At 44.6% G+C, this 18,222-nt stretch overlaps 1 protein-coding gene across 1 annotated transcript in view; it reads left to right on the forward strand.

The window, feature by feature from the left end:
• The first annotated feature begins 2,330 nt into the window (after window positions 1–2,330).
• Window positions 2,331–18,222, forward strand: part of GNA12 (G protein subunit alpha 12) — a 115,981-nt gene continuing 100,089 nt past the window's right edge. The window contains exon 1 of the mRNA XM_061208817.1: window positions 2,331–2,720. Coding sequence (XP_061064800.1) covers window positions 2,409–2,720 — 312 coding nt within the window. The 5' untranslated portion in view covers window positions 2,331–2,408. The remainder of the gene's footprint in view (window positions 2,721–18,222) is intronic.

Consider the following 18,222-nt stretch of genomic DNA (forward strand, 5'->3'; position numbering starts at 1 on the left):
TGACAAATGTGAAAGAGATGTCCAGAGATCTAGTCAAATCTCCAAATTGGATACTATAAAATGATTGCAGAAACAAGGCATAGCTGTTTTTAAAGATACAAAGTTATTTGTAAATGTTGTCCGGAGCAGTTGCTCCAAGTGTTTTGTGAATCACCTTTTCTTAATTTCTTTTAACTGAATGACAGACTAACTCTAGTCCACTGCTGAATTCCACATTCCTCTCTTTATTTGTTCAAAATTCCTTTTTGTGTGTGTGTAAGAAACATTGCTTTCTTAGGCCTCTCCACTTCCTCTGCACTTCTGTCATATACTAGTGTTTGGCTTTCCGCGGAAGGCCATTTTCACAAAGAAACAAGACTTTATTTTTCATCGTTTTGAAAGATGAGAAAGTACTAGATAATGTGTTGATTCACAAGTGGTACAAATTCACACCTCAGTAATTGACAAATGCCACACACCATGGGCATTCAAGGTCCCGAGGGAGTTTATATTTCTGAGTCAAATCCTTGAATACCGCGATTCTATGGCGGGAACTAAGCACTCCTTTAGTCTGCGCTTTGTCTGGTAACTAGAGCAGCCTGGCTCCCTTACTAAAATGTGAACATTTCCTGATGCAAAGGCTGCATCTTCTTCATCTTCAGATTCTTCTCCAGAAGTCCCCAGTGTCTGGTGTTTTCATGATTATGCAAAAATTATTTGTAGAACTGAATGGCATCACCTTCATGAATTCTTTTTTCCACTGTGCTTACCCCTCTCTAGTTAGAGGCAGAGCGGGTTCTTGTCGGCCTTTGTGTGGGACGGCATGTCAGTCATTTGTAGACTGGTCTTTATTTTATCCACCTGGTGAGAGGGAGGGTTTGGACAGGATGATCTTTAGGACCTGTTTAATTAAACAAGGAGGTGTCCCTAATGCCCTGGCAGCCTACAGGAGCAAACCAAAATTTAAGCCTGTGAATGCCTCAAGGTTAGGAAACCAAAAGGCAACGCAGGTAAGCTTGTTGATTTCAAGCACCTTACCCTTTTAACAAATGTGAAAGATGTGTTCAGAGACCTTGTCAAATCCCCAAATTGGATACCATAAGCTAAAGACAACCAATCACAAACAGCTAACTAGCCTTTAATCTGTAGCCAATCAAATAATTTCCTACCTTTGCTTTGCACTTTCTCTCTCTATAAGTTTCCCCCGGCTCCCTGCTGCAAAGTGCTCCCAACTGGGTTGACACCACCCTATTAGAATTGATTTTTGCTCAAATAAACTCTTAAACTTTTAAAATATGTCTTAGTTTATCTTTTAACAGATCATGGCTCCCAAAGCCCACCAATCACCTGGAGATTAAGAGATACCTGAGCTCCTTCCTGGAGGTTCTGACCCACAATAGATCTGGGATAGGTAAGAATTAGTAACAAGATCAGCTAACACTTATCAAGAACTTGCTTGGGTCTAGGCATGGTGCTAAGTGTTTTACAAGTTCATGTTCTCAGTTTACATCTTCACAACCATCTGAGGTAGTTGCTATTATGGCCCCTATTTTATAGAGGAAGAAATTTAAGCTAAAAATGGGGGGGAGGTGGGGGTAGCTGCCTAGAAGGTTATGTAACTAGTAACCGGTCGAGAGGAGATTCCATCTCAGATCCGTGCTACAGGAGCCTTTGGCGGGGTGGGTTTGGGGTGGGAGGGGCTCCTGGTGATTTGGATGATCAGCCAGCTGTGAGAAAAGCCGCCCAGAGGCCCACGCCACTCTTAAAGGATGCATCTGTTTGCAATGTTTGGCCCATCCCCCTCCAGTGTTTCTGGAAAGAACAGCTTTCTCTCTAAACCTAAGACGAGCAGCTGGACCTCTTATCGACATTTACCAGCTTTCGGGCAACGCCGAGTCCACTCCGCGAGCCTCTGGGTCTCACAGGTTGCCCCAATCTGGGAACCCAGAGAGACTCCTTCTGTACACCTGGCACTTCTGGTCCCGCCCCGTTTCGTGACACCCCCAATCCTAAGCCCGTTCTTCGCGATTGACGTGACCCCAGAACAGTTATAATTGGTCATGACGGACTGCCGCTCCGCCTCCTCGAAGACTCCGCCTCCCTTTCATTCTGAAAGAAAGAACCTCGGCCCGGGCGCCCAATGAGAAGCGCCCCCACCCCAAAGGTCCCTCCTCTTTCGGCGCCGACCCCGCCCCCAGGGCCGGAGAGATGCCCGCCTTTCGGCGTAGCATGGCCCAATCGGAGGGCGCAACCGTCCGGACGGACGGCAGCCGGCCCAATCCCCGGGCCTTGGGCCGCGTCGCCCCGCCCCTCCGCCGGGCCGAGCGGCGGGCAAGAGCGGGCCTCGGGGCGGCGGCGGCGGCGGACGCGGCCTGAGGGAGCGGCCGGCTGCCGCCTCGCCCGCCGCGGGGTCCATGGCCTGAGCGGCCATGTCCGGCGTGGTGCGGACCCTCAGCCGCTGCCTGCTGCCGGCCGAGGCCGGCGGGGCCCGCGAGCGCAGAGCGGGCGGCGGCGGGGCCCGCGACGCGGAGCGCGAGGCGCGGCGGCGCAGCCGGGACATCGACGCGGGGCTGGCCCGCGAGCGGCGCGCCGTGCGGCGCCTCGTCAAGATCCTGCTGCTGGGCGCGGGCGAGAGCGGCAAGTCCACGTTCCTCAAGCAGATGCGCATCATCCACGGCCGCGAGTTCGACCAGAAGGCGCTGCTCGAGTTCCGCGACACCATCTTCGACAACATCCTTAAGGTGCGCTCTCCCCGCGTTCCCGCCCGCACACCTGCGCCCAGGTGCGCGCAGGTGCGGCCCCGCGGACCCCTGCGCCCCGGCCGGCACCGCGGCCCACGCCTTTGTCTGCTTCTGGTCTGGCCGCAGCGGCCCCGTGCCCCCAGCTTTGGGGGAGCCGGCCAAGGATGCGCACCCTGTCTCCCCGTCGGCCTGGTGGCCTTCGCCTCTGCTCTTCTCGGGGATTCGGGGACTGAGGTAGCGGGAAAGCCGGACATCTTCTGGGGCTTTGGAGGCGCGGGGGTTTTAGCAGTGGGGAGGGCCCCTCCTGGGTTCAGGGTGCCGTCCTTGCCCTGCCCTCCCAGTAGGTTCAGAAGAGCGGTGTAGACTGGAGAGGAAACCGGCCGCACGTCTCTCCTTTTAAACTGGTTATTAGGAAAATTTCCAACATATACAGAGTAGAGAAAATAGAAGGAACAGTAAGTACCCAGGCCCCTCTCCACAACTTCAGCAGTGATGGATTCAGCGCCCGTCTTGTTTCACCTGTACCTCTGCCCCTGTGATTTTGAAGCAAACCCCAGACACTGTATAGATTCACTGGAAAATGTTTGTTTACAGAGCTCACAGATAAGCGTACGGTGGTTATGTTTTTTAAAATGATGCCTTATCAACCCTGAAAATTTAATAACTCCTTAACATGGTCAAATACCCAGCCCGGTTCAGATTTCCTCCATTGTCACATAACTATTTTGTTTGCGTTAGGATATAAATTAAATCTTTGCATTGCAATTTTTAATATGTCTCTCAGGTGGTGTTTAATAATCCCCAGGTGCTCCTTCTGTCCCTTGCTCCATTTTTATCATTTGCTACTTGTTTGTGGGAAAAAAAAGCGTAGAGCTGACCAAGTTTGGGTTCTAGTTTCTGTGTACGGTGTGAACCTGTAGTAGAGGGCCCCAAAGAAAGGAATTCTGGAGAAACCTGATGATGAGGGGAAAATAGAGCCTCTCCTGTACCTAGAATAGGGTCATTTCCTTTTTTTTTTTTTTCTTATGGTTTCTTACTTCTACCCTTTCCTTTCCCCTTCACCTGCCCTTTCCATGGCCCATTTTGGCGAAACCAAATTACAGGTATGAGGAAAGTTGTCTCAAAACAGAGGTAGAGGGAAGCTTGTCATACCAGAATCCTCTCTGGAGACGAGATTTTGTGGTGCCTGAGCGACTCTAAATTTAGCAAAGGGCTGTAGAACCAACCCATGGGCACATGTCTTTCACTTCACCCATGAGGAAGCTCTGGGCCTTGGGGATGAAGTGGCTCCCCGCTGGGACCTGGAACCCTGGGCTCCAGACTTCCAGGCCTGCATCAGGAATCTCGCACCAGTATTCTCACTTGATGTATTTGTTAGTAAAGCATTTCGTTTGGATAGAAATAGCTCTTTTAGGGTCCTGCCGGGAAGAGAATAATTTGAATGATAAAACACCCGTTTCCTTTTCACCTCTTTCAAAAGCCTCTCTGTGAGTCAGAGCTCTGGCCCAATACTTCATAAACTTTAAAGGCTAGGTGCCCAGTATGATCCAAGGGATTAACTGTGTGTTTAAAATTCCCCTCATCTTCTGGGGTAAAGTTCATTTGATTGTCTTTCTCTGTCACAGAGCTGGATTTTATTTTTGCGGCTTTTCTGGACCTCTGAACCAAGCAGGTTATAAGATTTGGCTGATTGACTCGCAGTTTCTTTCAACTCGGGAGGCAGAGAAAATTCTTAGAAACAGAATCTTAAATCTAAATCAGTGTATTAAGTGCATTTTTAGAAAACTCAGTCTTAGCTTTTCCCAGTACATATAGACACTAACTTTTACTAACTTCCTTACCAGCAAGAAACAAGATTTGTTCATCAGTATCCTATTTTCCTTGTCAACTTTTTTTCTTTTTTAATAATTGTAATTCCATATTAATCTCACTTTGTCTGTTTTGACCATTTCAATGAGTAGTTAGCAATTCATCTTTCACTGTAAAACCAATAATTACCTCTCCCCTCATTTTTATTTGCACAGATCACTTTGCGAAGAGACTTTTTAAATAAATTGCTTTGTAGTGGCTCTAGTAGCAGATATTTGAATAATAACTCTTCAGAATAATATTTGTGTCTACAAATAGAGTTCGTGTTAACAGGCTATTTTTAAAGCACTAGCTATGTGCCAGGCCTTTTCATATATGGCCTTTAATTCTCCTAATGCTTCAAGTGGTATTGTCGCATTTAGCCAGTGGGGAAATAGAAAACAGACAGTTTGAAATCTGCGTAAGATCAGTTACCTAATTCTTAGGTGACACAGCTGGGAACCAAACCTGATCTTTTTTTTAAATTAAACTTTTAATACTGAGAGAATTGTAGAGTCCCATGCAGTTTTAATAAATAATAGAGAGCTCCTATGTACCCTTTCACCAGTTCCCCACAATGGTGAGATCTTGTAAAACTAGTTCAATATCACAACCAAGATACCGACGTTGAGAAAGTGAAGACACAGAACGTTCCCATCACAACAAGTATTCCTCACGTTGCCTTTTATAGCCACTGCCACCCTTCGCCCTCCCCCGACCTGGCAGTGACTGATCTATTTTCCAATTCTATAATTTCGTCATTTCATGAATATGATATAAATGGAGTCTTGCAAGATGTGACCTTTTGGAATTGGCTTTTATCACTCAGCATGATTCCCTAGAGATACACCCAAGTTACTGTGTGTGTTCACAACCAGTAGTTCCTGCCTTTTAATTGCTGAGTAGCATCCATGGTAAGGATTTACCACCGTACACCATTTAACCATTCGCCTGTTGAAGGACATCTGGGTTGTTTCCAGTTTCTGCCTATTGTGAATAAATCTTCTGTGAACATTTGTGTGCATGTTTTTTGTAAGTACATAAATTTTCATGCATCTGGGATAAATGCCCAAGAGTGCAGTTGCTTAGCTGTGTGGCAGTTGCATGTTTAGTTTTATAAGAAACTTCCAAACTGTTTCTGAAGTGGCTGTACTATTTTACATTCCCACCAGCAGTGTATGAGTGAGTGATCCAGTTTCTCTGCATCCTTGCTAGCATTTGGTGTTGTCACTATTTTTTATTTCAGCCATTTCTGATAGGTGTGTAAGTGCTATGTTACTGCCATTTTAATTTGCATTTCCCTATGGCTAATGATACTTTCCTGTGCTCATTTGCCATCTGTATATTCTCTTTGATGAAATGTGTCTTCATACTTTTTAGCCATTTTGTAATTAGGTTCCTTGTTTCTTTATTGTTGAGTTTTGAATGTTCTTTATATATTCTGGGTACCACTCCTTTGTGAAATACGTGTTTTGCAAATATTTTCTCCCAACCTGTAGCTTGCCTTTTCATCCTTTTTAACAGGGTCTTTCGCAGAGCAAAAGTTTTTAATTTTGATGAGGTCCAATTTATCAGTTTTTCCCTTTATGGATCATGCTTTTGGTGTCAAGTCTAAGAACTCTTTACCTAACCCTAGATCCCAAAGATTTTCTCCTATTTTTAAAAAAATTTTATAGGTGTGCATTTTACTTTTAAGCCCCTGATCCATTTTGGGTTAATTTTTGTATAAGGTGTGAGGTTTAGGTGGAGATTTTTTTGTTTTTTTCTCTATGGATGTCCAGTTGTTCCAGGATTATCTATTGAAAAGACTATCCCTCCTCCTTTGAATTGCTTTTGCATCTTTGTCAAAAATCAAGTGGGCATATTTGTGTGGATCTATTTCTGGGTTTTCCATTCTATTCCACTGATCTATCTCCTCTTCTGCCAATATCACATGATGTTGATTGCTATAGCTATATAGTAGGCTTAATATCAAAGTGATTTCTCCCACTTCATTTTTCTTTTTCAAGATTGTTTTAGCTATTCTAGGGTCTGTGCCTTTCCATTGTAAATTTTAGAATAAGCTTTCTTATGTCTATATTAAAAAAAAAAAACTTGCTGTGATTTTGATAGCATTTGCATTAAACCATAGATCAGTTTGGGGAGAATTGACATCTCTCCTATGTTGAGTCTTCCAATTCATGAACATGGTATGTCCTCATTTATTTAGGTTGTCTTTGATTTCTTTCATCAACATTTTGCACTTATCAACATACAGATCCTGTACATGTTTTGTTACATTTATACTTAAGTATTACATTTTCTTTTTCTTTCTTTTTTTTTTTAAAGCAGAATCTGAATGAGTTGGTTTGGGACTGGGCCTGAGATTCTGCATTTTTTTAACATTTATTTATTTATTTGTTTATTTATTTATTTATGGCTGTGTTGGGTCTTCATTTCTGTGCGAGGGCTTTCTCTAGTTGTGGCAAGTGGGGGCCACTCTTCATCGTGGTGCGCGGGCCTCTCATTATCTCGGCCTCTCTTGCTCATTGTTACTGTATAGCAATAGGATTGATTTTTGTGTCAATCATGTGTCCTGTGACCTTGCCAAATACACTTAATGGTTCTAAGAGCTTTCCTATAGATTCTTCAGGATTTTCTATGTAGATCATCATGTTATCTGCAAATAGGGACATTTGTTTCTTCTTTCCCTAAAGTTAAGTATGCCTTTATTTCTTTTTTTTTTTTGCCTTACTGCAGTGGCTAGAACTTCCAGTATTAGGAGAGGTGAGAATAGTCATATCTTATGTTTCTTTCCTGATGTTGGTGATTTGTGTCTTCTCTTTTTATTTTTCTCAGTCTTTTAGAGGCTTATCACTTTTACTGATTTTTTTCCCCCTGAAAACTAGCTTTTTATGTCATTGATTTTTCTTCTGTTTTCAGTTTCATTTATTTCTGCTTTTTATTATTATTTTCCTTGCTCTGATTTTATTTTGCTCTTTTTTTTTTTTAATTTCTTGAGGTAGAGACTTAGATTATTTAATTGAGACCTCTCCTCTTTTCTAATGTAAACATTTTAAGTGCTATAAATTTCCCCCTCAGCACTGCTTTAGCTGTAGTCACATATTTTGATATGTGGCATTTTAATTTTTATTCAGTTTTGTATGTATTTTTCTTTCTTTTGAGATAGCTTCTTTGGCCCACAGATTGTTTAGAAGTGTGTTACAGTTTCCAAGAGTTGAGAGATTTTCCTGTTATCTTTCTGTTCTTGATTTCTTTGACTCCATTATGGTCAGAGAACATACTTTGTATGACTTCAGTTCTTTTAAATTTTTTGAGGTTTGTTTTATGACTCAGAATATGGTCTATCTTGGTATATGGTCTGTGGGCCTATGTTGGTGAATGTTCCATGGGTACTTGAAAAAAAATGTGTATTCTGTTGTTTGGTGGCGTTTTCTGCATATGTTGATTTGATCAGTTGCTTGATGGTGGTGTTGAGTTCTGTATCCTTGCTGATTTTCTTTTTAGTAGTTCTATCAGTTGCTGAGTGAGGTGTTGAAGTCTCCAACTATAATTGTCCATTTCTCCTTTAGTTCTATTGGGTTTTGCTTCATGTATTTTGAGACTCTGTTGTGTGGTACGTAAACATTTAGGATTATTATGTCCTCCTGATGGGTTGGTCTTTTTGTCATTACGTAATGTCCCTTTTGGTCTCTAGTAATTTTCTTTGCTCTGAAGTCTACTTTATCAGCTATTTTAACATGGCCACTCTTTTTTTTTTTTTTTTTTTTAATGAATGCTTTCATGGTATATGTTTCCATCCTTTTAACCTACCCACGTTGTTTTGAAATGAGTTTCTTATAGGCAGCATATTGTTATATCATATTTTCTTATCTACTCTGCTGATCTGTTAATTTGTATATTCAGATGATTTACATTTAAGGTAAGGTAATTATTAACATGTTAGGGCACAAGTCTCCTATTTTATTATTTTATATTTTTGTTTTTGTTTCTTCTGTTTCTATCCTTCCTGCAGGTTATTTAAACATCTTGATTGATTGGTTTTTTGAGTAGCATATCAATCAAAGCTTTGTATCATTTTCTTGGTAGTTGCTCTAAGCTTACCATATACATATGCAATTTATCCCAGTCTACTGGAAACTGTGTTTTACAACTTTAAGTGAAGTGTGGGAACTTTATTTCCATTTAGATCCCTTTACCCTCCCCACCTTTAAAAAAATTATTTATTTATTTATTTATTTATTTTTGGCTGCATTGGGTCTTCGTTGCTGCGTGCGGGCTTTCTCTAGTCGTGGCAAGTGGGGCCTACTCTTTGTTGTGCGCGGGCTTCTCATTGTGGTGGCTTCTCTTGTTGCGGAGCACGGACTCTAGGCACGAGGGCTTCAGTAGTTGTGGCTCACGGGCTTAGTTGCTCCGCGGCATGTGGGATCTTCCCAGACCAGGGCTGGAACCCACGTCCCCTGCATTGGCAGGTGGATTCTTAACCACTGCACCACCAGGGAAGTCCTTAACCTCCCCACTTTTAAAATATCAGTGTCTTAAGTATTTCTTATACTTTGAGCACCACATTGGATGGTTTTACTTCAGTCATCAAATATGATTTAAGAAATGCACGAGAAATAGAATTTGTTATATTTATGCCTGTTTTTACCTATTCTGACTGTGTCCTTTCCTTGCTGAAGTTCTAGCCTTCTCCTGTTACTCTCTCCTTTCTCTTTGGAGAATTTCCTTTAGCCAGTCTTTAAGCATGGATTTGCCTGCAACAAATTCTCTCAGCTTTCCTTGTCCAAGAATGTCTTTATTTCACCTTTAATCTTGAAGGATGTCTTAGCTAGCGATTGGACTCACAGCTGACACTTATTTTCTTTTAGTCCTTGAAAAATGTGCCACCTTCTTCTGACCTCTGATTTCAGACGAGAAATCAAATCATTCAAATTGCTTTTCCTCTGTAAGCTTGTCATGTCTCTCTGGCTGATTTTAAGATTTTTCCTTTGTCATTGGTTTCCTGAAGTTTAATTATAATTTGTCTGGACATAGGTTTCTTTCAGCTTATTATATTTGGGGTTTGCTCAGCTTCTTAAATCTGTATATTTATGTCTTTTGCTAAAATTGGGATATTTTCTGCCATTATTTCTTCACATACTTTTTCAGTTCCGCTCTTTTTCTCCCTTCCTTCTGGGACTTTGTCAGTAGGCATCTAGCTCTTGTTCCTGACCTCTGGGTCCCTGAGACTCTGTTTCTTGTGGAGTGGGGTTGTAGCTCTGGCTCTCCCCAGGCCTGGCTGACACCAGGGAAGGCGAGGGGGCAGCAGTGGCAATCGGCTCAGTCCCCCCCACCTTGTACCCTCTGGGACTGGGTGGGATGGAGGCTCAGCTCCCCCCCCCCCCCAACACTGCCCTGGTTGGGGATTGGGAGCACTTCCTGTGTGTCTAGGCAGGGATGGGAGGTGAGATCCCTGTGTGGCCCCACTGCCAGCACGACATGGTGGGCCACTTGGAACATGCCTGGTTCTGAGGCACAGGAAGGGGATGTGGAAGGTCAGCTTCCCTTTCAACCCCACTGAAACCTCAGAGGATGATTCTGCAGTTTTTCTGTTGGTTCTTGGCTGGAATAGGGTGGGTGTTGTCAAAAATGTGTTCTGTTATAAGACCACCCTTTTCCTGGCCCTTTGGCTGGGGAGACAAGCTGTTCTTGGAGCTCTTTCCATCTGCCTTTTGGCTTTTCCAGCTTGGAGGCACTGGCAGCACCCTGTCCTGGGCAGGTAGGGACAGTCAGGACACCTGGGGGACTCACTGCCACGTCTTTCCTCAAGTCCCGGGTCCCAGGCAGCCCGCCGCCTTCTTCCCACCCCCTTTCCTATGCTTGTTTTGTTGTGTTGTTTCTAGAGCTTTTTCACTTGTAATGGGGAGGGCCTGGGAGGAATGGAGCTACTCTGTCTTGGCAGAACCGGACCAGATGTCTTCATCTTCCTGGTCCTTGATTCCAGGTTCAGGGCTCTTCCTTCGTGATCACAGTTGTGCCTGAGTTTGAACACACTGTTTCTTTAACTTCATTGCCTCACTCTACCCCCTGTGATGGATTATTTGAATCTACTAGTTGCTTTGACTTCCTATAAATATTATCTGTAAGACTTCCTAATCTTTCTTTTTATTTTTATAATCATTTTTTTCTTAACATCTTTATTGGAGTATAATTGCTTTACAATGGTGTGTTAGTTGCTGCTGTATAACAAAGTGAATCAGCTATGTGTATACATGTATCCCCATATCCCCTCCCTCTTGCATCTCCCTCCCACCCTCCCTATCCCACCCCTCTGGGTGGTCACAAAGCACCGAGCTGATCTCCCTGTGCTATGCAGCTGCTTCCCACTAGCTATCTGTTTTACATTTGGTAGTGTATATATGTCCATGCCACTCTCCCACTTCATCCCAGCTTACCCTTCCCCCTCCCCATGTCCTCAAGTCCATTCTCTACGTCTGCATCTTTATTCCTGCCCTGCCCCTAGGTTCTTTAGAACCGTTTTTTTTTTTTTTTTAAGATTCCGTATATGTGTGTTAGCATACAGTATTTGTTTTTCTCTTTCTGACTTACTTCACTGTGTATGACAGTCTCTAGGTCCATCCTCCTCACTACAAATAACTCAATTTCGTTTCTTTTTATGGCTAAGTAATATTCCATTGTATATATGTGCCACATCTTCTTTATCCATTCATCTGTCGATGGACACTTAGGTTGCTTCCATATTTTTATAATCTTAAAGATGCTAGTCTGTCACTTCCCAAGTGGGCTGTCCCAAATATTCATGTATTTGGTGCTTCAGAAATTACTTAATAACGCCTCTGGTGCTAGCGAGTGCCTCAGTACATGTGTGGAAGGCTTTAAACCAGCTTGGCTTTACCTCACCGTGCTTTCCACTCCCTCGTCTGTAATTTCAAGAACGATTTTTACGTCCAGTTAGAGGTGAGTAAAATGTTAGCTGTGTGAAGGTCCTTTGTGACGTGGACTGGGAATCGAATGCAGAATCGCATGGGTGCGTCATTTAACCACACAAAGGCAGACCTTCCTTGTATGTATACATATTGATGATTTTAAAACCTTGTGAGTAATTATTAGAACTAGTGGTCTTTTGTTGGCACTGACACAAAAGAATTCAGTTCAACAAAATGTTCGGACCATGTATCCAAGGATTTGTGCTCTGTGCTGGTGGGGAGAGGGATGTGTAATGGCAAGTCCTGCCCGGTCGCTACCCTGCAGGCGCTCTGACTAGCTGGGGAGACAGTTGCTCTTGTAACTAGTGCTGAGTCTGAGTGTAACCAGACTCGACGCCAGTGCAGAGGCGGGGAGGCGGCCCAGTGGCGAGTAGGGAAGGTTAACACTGGCTGAGGTCCCCAGGAAAGCCTGCCAAGGAGGCGTGATGTGAGCTGGCCTGCGAGGGCCCTGCAGGAGTCCAGCAGGTGGAGAAGAACTCACAGCTGAGACCATCTCAGTGCCCTACGTTTGTCTATCAGTTAAGACGGAGTTCTAGTAAGTAGAGGTATTAAAGAATGAATGTAGGAATGAGACAGAACTTTCTAGTGCCAAGGACTTGTAATGAGACGGCTTGCTAGGGACCTGTGGTCACGATGCTCTGTGGCTGAAAACTGGACCTTCTTCCTATGAAATTTGTGTGTGTGCACACAGTTTCAAGGAGCTCCCTGGACACGCTAAATCCCAAGAGTAGGCCTACATGTGCTCTGTGGACTGCAGTTTAAGAACTTTTGTTGTAGGATACCAAGATTATGTTAGGTTTTAAAAAATCTTTTATTATTATTATTTTTTTAGAATTGTTTGCTGTATTATATTTACCTTTTTGCTAAGGTGAAGAAGACTTAGAAGAAGCCTCCACTGCTGTCTGGAATTTTTAAGCACTTTGAAACTCCTGACCTGCAGAATCTTTGTTTCTTGGGTTCCGAAGCAGCACTCTGGGCTTGATGCTACCGCGGGTTTGCGTGAGGGCAGGAGCACAGATGTGCTTCTGGGGTCTGGAAGAACGGTTGGGTTTTTATTGCCTTTTTGGCAAATTGCATTTAAGTAAGCAAGTTTACTTTTACATGTGGACACAGATGGTTGGTCCTTCAGTAATGCCAAAAAACAAAAACAACAACATCTTTTTCCATTGGTTAAAAAAATCCAGAGACTGCCCTCTGGCCATTGTTGGGGATTCAGAGCACATGGGCAGTTGGTTTTCCCCTCCAGCTTTCAGGTTGACATGTTGATTATTTTAACCAAATCTATTTTTCAGGGAGCAGTATTTGACCTTTAGTCATCTGTCACGTGGGGTTTGGGATATAGCTGTGCTTAATGCCAGATAGTGTTCTGTTGGCAGCTCATAATTATTTTTTGTTGTTACATAGTTGAGAGTGGGGACGTGGATCTTATCGGTTTTAAATGGAACTGAAGATTTAAACTGAAGTCTTACCTACAGATCTAACTATAGGGTGATCTTCAAACCAAAGAAGCTAATGTTGCGTAATGGACCTAATGCTTAACTTACATGACATGAAGGGCAATGCCGTCCCTCAAAGACAGGCGGGTTTACTTCATGTTATAACTACTATAGTTTGTAGTTAAACAAAAACAGTAGAGTCCTCTTTGCATCTTCTGTCAGGTGGGCTGGACAGAGCGGCTGCTTGGTTGCAATGCATTGCCCTCTTAGAGTGAACAAGATACGAAGAATAGTTGCTGACCATGTGATAGTCATCGTTTTGCATGATTCTTTTGTGCATTAAGATACTCATCTCACATTAGGATAAATGTTCAGGTAGGTCCAGGTATGTGGTTTATGGAATGGAAGACATAGTTTGCATCCTGCGTTAGTGTGTCGGTTAGAGAAGCCGTCGCTTCTGCCTTGGTATGGTGAACTGAATCATTTGGAACTTGTGCTTTGGAGGTGCAGCATCCAGAGGACAGAAAAGGAACAGTTGTTACTCTTGAGAGTATTTGCAAGAGGATAGAGGTAGTGGGAGAGCAGCACTGCCCTTGTTCTGGATGCCAAGGGGAGGAAAATGTTCCTGATCCTTGCTTTGTTAAGAAAGCACAGGCCACGTATTGAATAGATGGCACTTCTCTCTGAACCTGGGCATCCATTTTACTGTCTAGTCTACAAGCCACGGCACCAACTTTGTCAAATGGCCCTGTTAGACTCAGCAGCAGACTGGCCTTAATGAACATTCACTGGTGTTAGCCAGCGCACCCAGGCCTTAGGTAGTCAAGTGACTATGTAAACTTGAGCAGAAACTCTAAACCAAGGGAATGCTCAGACTCAGAGAATTTGTGTCCTGTGCTGTGTTAAGACTGTCATTACCTTGGTGGAGTGTTCTGGTGATTGTGCGTGGTGTGGATTCCACCGAGGCCTTGAGTGCCTTCTGGGGCAGTCATGTGGAGGTTCCCTGCCATATCCAGGGAAGGCCAGGGTAGAGGTTAGGGCCATGGGAAACCTGCACCCATTATTCCGGGCCAAGCCCTTTGTGTTGTGCTGTGTGCATGATAACGAGTCCTCCTTTCACAGTGCTTCTCTGCCTGGTTGGCTTCACTGGGGATGGGAAACACAGGGGAGGGCAGGGCAGGAAAGGGGACATCCCTGGTTAAGTCACTGGCAGGACCGGGGAGCCCTAGCCTAGCTGAAGGAGGCTACCACGTTGTATTCATACAACCGAATACAGGTTGTATGATGAGATTCATCTGCACTAGTGTGACAGTAGATATCCTGGGGCCACATCACTGACTTAGACCGCAGAGAAGCTTGTAGCAAGCTCCACGGTCACTGACAGCACGCCCTGCGATGCAGATTGCATTCGTTTTCAAGGTAAATCTTTGTGCATCTCTGTAAGACAAGATACTCAGTGTTACAAGCAAAAGACTTGACATTTACCGAGAAAGGAAAGGAAGTAATTATTTAAAGTCTCACCTTACTGCTGGTTTCCCTTACAGGTAAAAGGAAACAACTGCTTCAGAGGTTTGTTTTTGGAATTTTTATAACACCTGTCAGCAGGATTTTTAATCTGTGTTTTCCACTGATACTCAGTTCTCCATCTACAATTGTTGGCACACAGGAGATGACCCCAAAATTATTTATACTTTTTGTGGCCACTTAAAGTGTTGGGATTTTTTGTTTTTTGTTTTTTGTTTTTTTCAAGGAAATGAAGTTCTATAATTTTAGTTTTAGGCTGGGGAAAGGAAATGTTTTCCCCAGGAGTCTGATGACTCGATTAGGTAGATGGAGGTTGAAAGCTCTGTTAGAAGTGTGCAGTGACGTGGAACACAAGGCGGGGGGCAGGGGGCAGGGGGCGGGGACTCCCGAGATGAGCCGATCAGAACAGAGGAATAGAAGGCTGGCTGTTTCCCTTCCTATCAGTACATATCTGGTACAGCTATAAAGTAATGGGACTGTGTTTTTAAACAAACAAGCCAGAACTACCAGAACAGACTGGTTAAAGCAGATGTCTCATTAAAAGTAATCATCTCAGGAAGCCACGTCAACAAATCCTTAAGCCTGTGTTTATGTGCTGGGCACCGTCTCTGCCCAGAAGGAGTAATACCTTTCCTTGCTGTGGGGAGCTTCTGTGTTTGTGTTTAAAGCACCTTCTCTGTTATCTCATTGGACCCGCTCAGTAGGCTCGTTGGGGTTTTTTTACTCTGGCGGGAGGGATTTTCATTTTCCAGATGCAGTTGTATTTTTGCCTCTCTCGCCATCCCTCTGCCCCCTCTGCAGGGGGCGGGGAGGAGTGGGCTTGGGCTCAGGCCGCCTGCCCACAGGGGCCGGTTCTCAGCCCTAAGCTGTAGGCGTGGCCCTGCCTGTGTTGGTCCAGCTGTGCCAGGGAGCAGACCTACTTGGCTGCAGATCGAAAGCCAAACTCTCCCATCTGGCTTTTATTAGTAGGAAAGCCAGTATTTTGCTCTCCATCTACCTATCTGACTCCTGTTTTGATCTCCACGTTGACTCTAGACTTGGGAGCCGAAGAGGACGATCGAGACTCCTGAGTACGAGCTTGCCTGGGGCACCCACTGGGCTGGGACTCCCTTGTTGACGTATCCGTTTGGCTCTTTTTCTGCCACGAGAGGAAATAGCAAAGGGATCATTATTTTAGGAATAAATGTAGTCGCACCCGAAGGACACCATCACTTTCTGTTTCCTCAAAGAAAGTAGAAGCTCGCTGGGCTTACTGGCTTATGTGAGATGTTAGCGCCTGCAAGCCTAGGAGTTGCTGGGTTTCTAACCTCCCACTTCTCCCATGTCGGGGAACTCACCTCACTGCAGGAGCTTCCTTGACATGGAGATGTTTTGGAGACTCTGACACACTTGGACCCATTTGGCACAGTGTTCTATGGAGCAGCACAAAATACAGAGCCTCCTTCTACATGAATTAATTCACCCTCGAGTGAATTAATTTATTCAACAGATTCCCCAGGTACTGTGATATAGCAAAGAACAAGACGGAGAATTCCTCACTCCTGTGGATAGAGCTGCCATCAGGCCCGTGCCGTGTCCTTACAGCCCATGCATCTCTCAGTGGAGTGTTCTGTAACTCGCAGCTGCGAGCATCCAGAATCCTGAAGGAAGACAAGGCACAGCCCTGTGGCGAGCTGGAAGGAAAGAATTCATACAGAGGAAGCAGGAGCAAATGCCCTGAGGCAGGAAGGCCAGAAAGAAACTGGAAGGAATGAAAAAAGCTCTGTGGAAATGATGGGTGGGGAGGTGGGAGAGGGAACCTGGGTGAGACCTGGCAGGGCCTTCCAGGCCGAGGTGATCCTAGCGGCAGCAGGAGGCGGCGTTTCAAGCAGAGGATTGCCTTGATCTCCTTTTTCAAAGCTCCGTCTGGGGGAATATGTTAGAGTGAGGCAGGATCAGAGAATCTTCTCCCATTCCCTAGTGGTATAGCTGCATACATAAACAGCCATGTGTGCGTTTAAAAAATAATCTTACGTATGAATATAGAAAAATTCAGCAGAAGTAATCAAGGAAGGAAAAAGAACATGATTACACATGTAGTTTATACACATGAACTGTGTAAAATTCTGATATTTGACCCTTTTTGACTTACAAAAACGGCAGTATTATATGGTCCAACCTAACATCTCAAAAACACTGCATCCAGGGACAAAAAGAGAGGATTCTAGGGCTGTGTCGTGTGTCTCAGCCTCAGCTCCTGCTCCTGAAAGTAACATCGAGGAAAGAAGGTGAGTCAGCAGGATCCTGAACATTTGTACTGATAGCTTCCAGTTTGGAGAGAAGCAGCCGCGGGGCCTGGAGAGGTCTGCTCCCGCAGAGGGCCGGCTGCAAGGGCCAACCGTGTGCTGCCGCCAGAGCACGGCGCCGAGCCAAAGCGCGTGAGACGGGGAGGGGAGGTGGGGGCGGAGGGCTTTGGGCGGGGTTTCGGAAGAGAATCCATAGTTTTCAGCTTTCTTCACCGCCATCCCCTCAGACATAAATTGAAAGCAACATACATTGTCAAACTCTAATTCTGATCTGGGATGTCAACTAAGGTAGAAGTGGTATCAGGGAGACTGAAGTCAAAGAATAAAGGTTGGTGGAGAGTTAAGCAAGAGAAAGTTGGAAAGAAATGGCATGGCGCCTCTAGCGTGCAAAAGACAGATGAAAAACCAAGTCTGGAAAAAAAGGTAAACTGACACAGAAGTAGATTGCCCAAGAGTGCTTTATATTGTATAAGAACAAGAAACATCTAGATGGTATAAAACCAGAGCTCAAGGGTATGATAAAACAATAAAATGAGAGAAAAAGGGAAATTGCAGAGTTAGTGAGATACACTGAAAACTCGGGCAACACCATTATAGATCTCATAAATAGGTCAGAAACAGGAAGGACCTGAATGGAAAATTAATCACATGGGTGGGGGAGTGTCCAGTCTGACTCACTGTTGATCCCCCCGTGTTTGTAGACTTAGGACTTGGAGAGACACGTGCATGTAAACTTATCCCTAAACTTCCGTGTCCAAAGAAGTCCTGCTGTGCCCGCAGAGGGAGATAAATAAAGGTGTTTTTGCCGACTTTACGGTCACTTTGCTCTCCTCTCATCTCTCTCTAAACTGTCCAAGGCAGGGACTGCAAGTGGACTTCTGTGCTTTTAGCCCATCGCCGTGTCACCCCTGTGAGCCCTTTGTACTCCCCTGTGGCAAACGGGCCTTTTAGATGTGGGTCTCTCCCCTAAAGAAGGACCTTTTTGAGTAGAGAGAACTTCATTTATTTAGCCACCTGCTAATCTGAGGTCCTCAGCAGCAGGAATATTTTCACTGGTTTCTCTTTCCTGGTTTTTAACCTTGTGCCCACACGTCATGGGAGAAGAGAACTTGGGGCGGCACCTGCAGAGTTTGGTAAGAACTCTGTCCTTTTCCGGCTCCTCCACGGCACCACGTAACCGAAGTGACAGCTTTCGTGTGTGTGTGTGTATGTATGTGTGTGTGGCTTCACAGTTTTCAAACCCTCTTTCACATAATTATCTGGTTTGTTAACTGTGGCAGCTTTACAGTAACTGGAGAAAGGCAAGGCGGGGTCTACGCTGCTGATGAGAAAATGGAGGTGGTCCCCCCTTTGTGACATGTGACTCCACCTGCTGGGAAGTGGGTGACCGGGGACCATGGGGATTTACGTAGCCTCACCT

The sequence above is a fragment of the Eubalaena glacialis genome, chromosome 13, assembly GCF_028564815.1.
Source record: "Eubalaena glacialis isolate mEubGla1 chromosome 13, mEubGla1.1.hap2.+ XY, whole genome shotgun sequence".
NCBI classification, from domain to species: Eukaryota; Metazoa; Chordata; class Mammalia; order Artiodactyla; family Balaenidae; genus Eubalaena; species Eubalaena glacialis.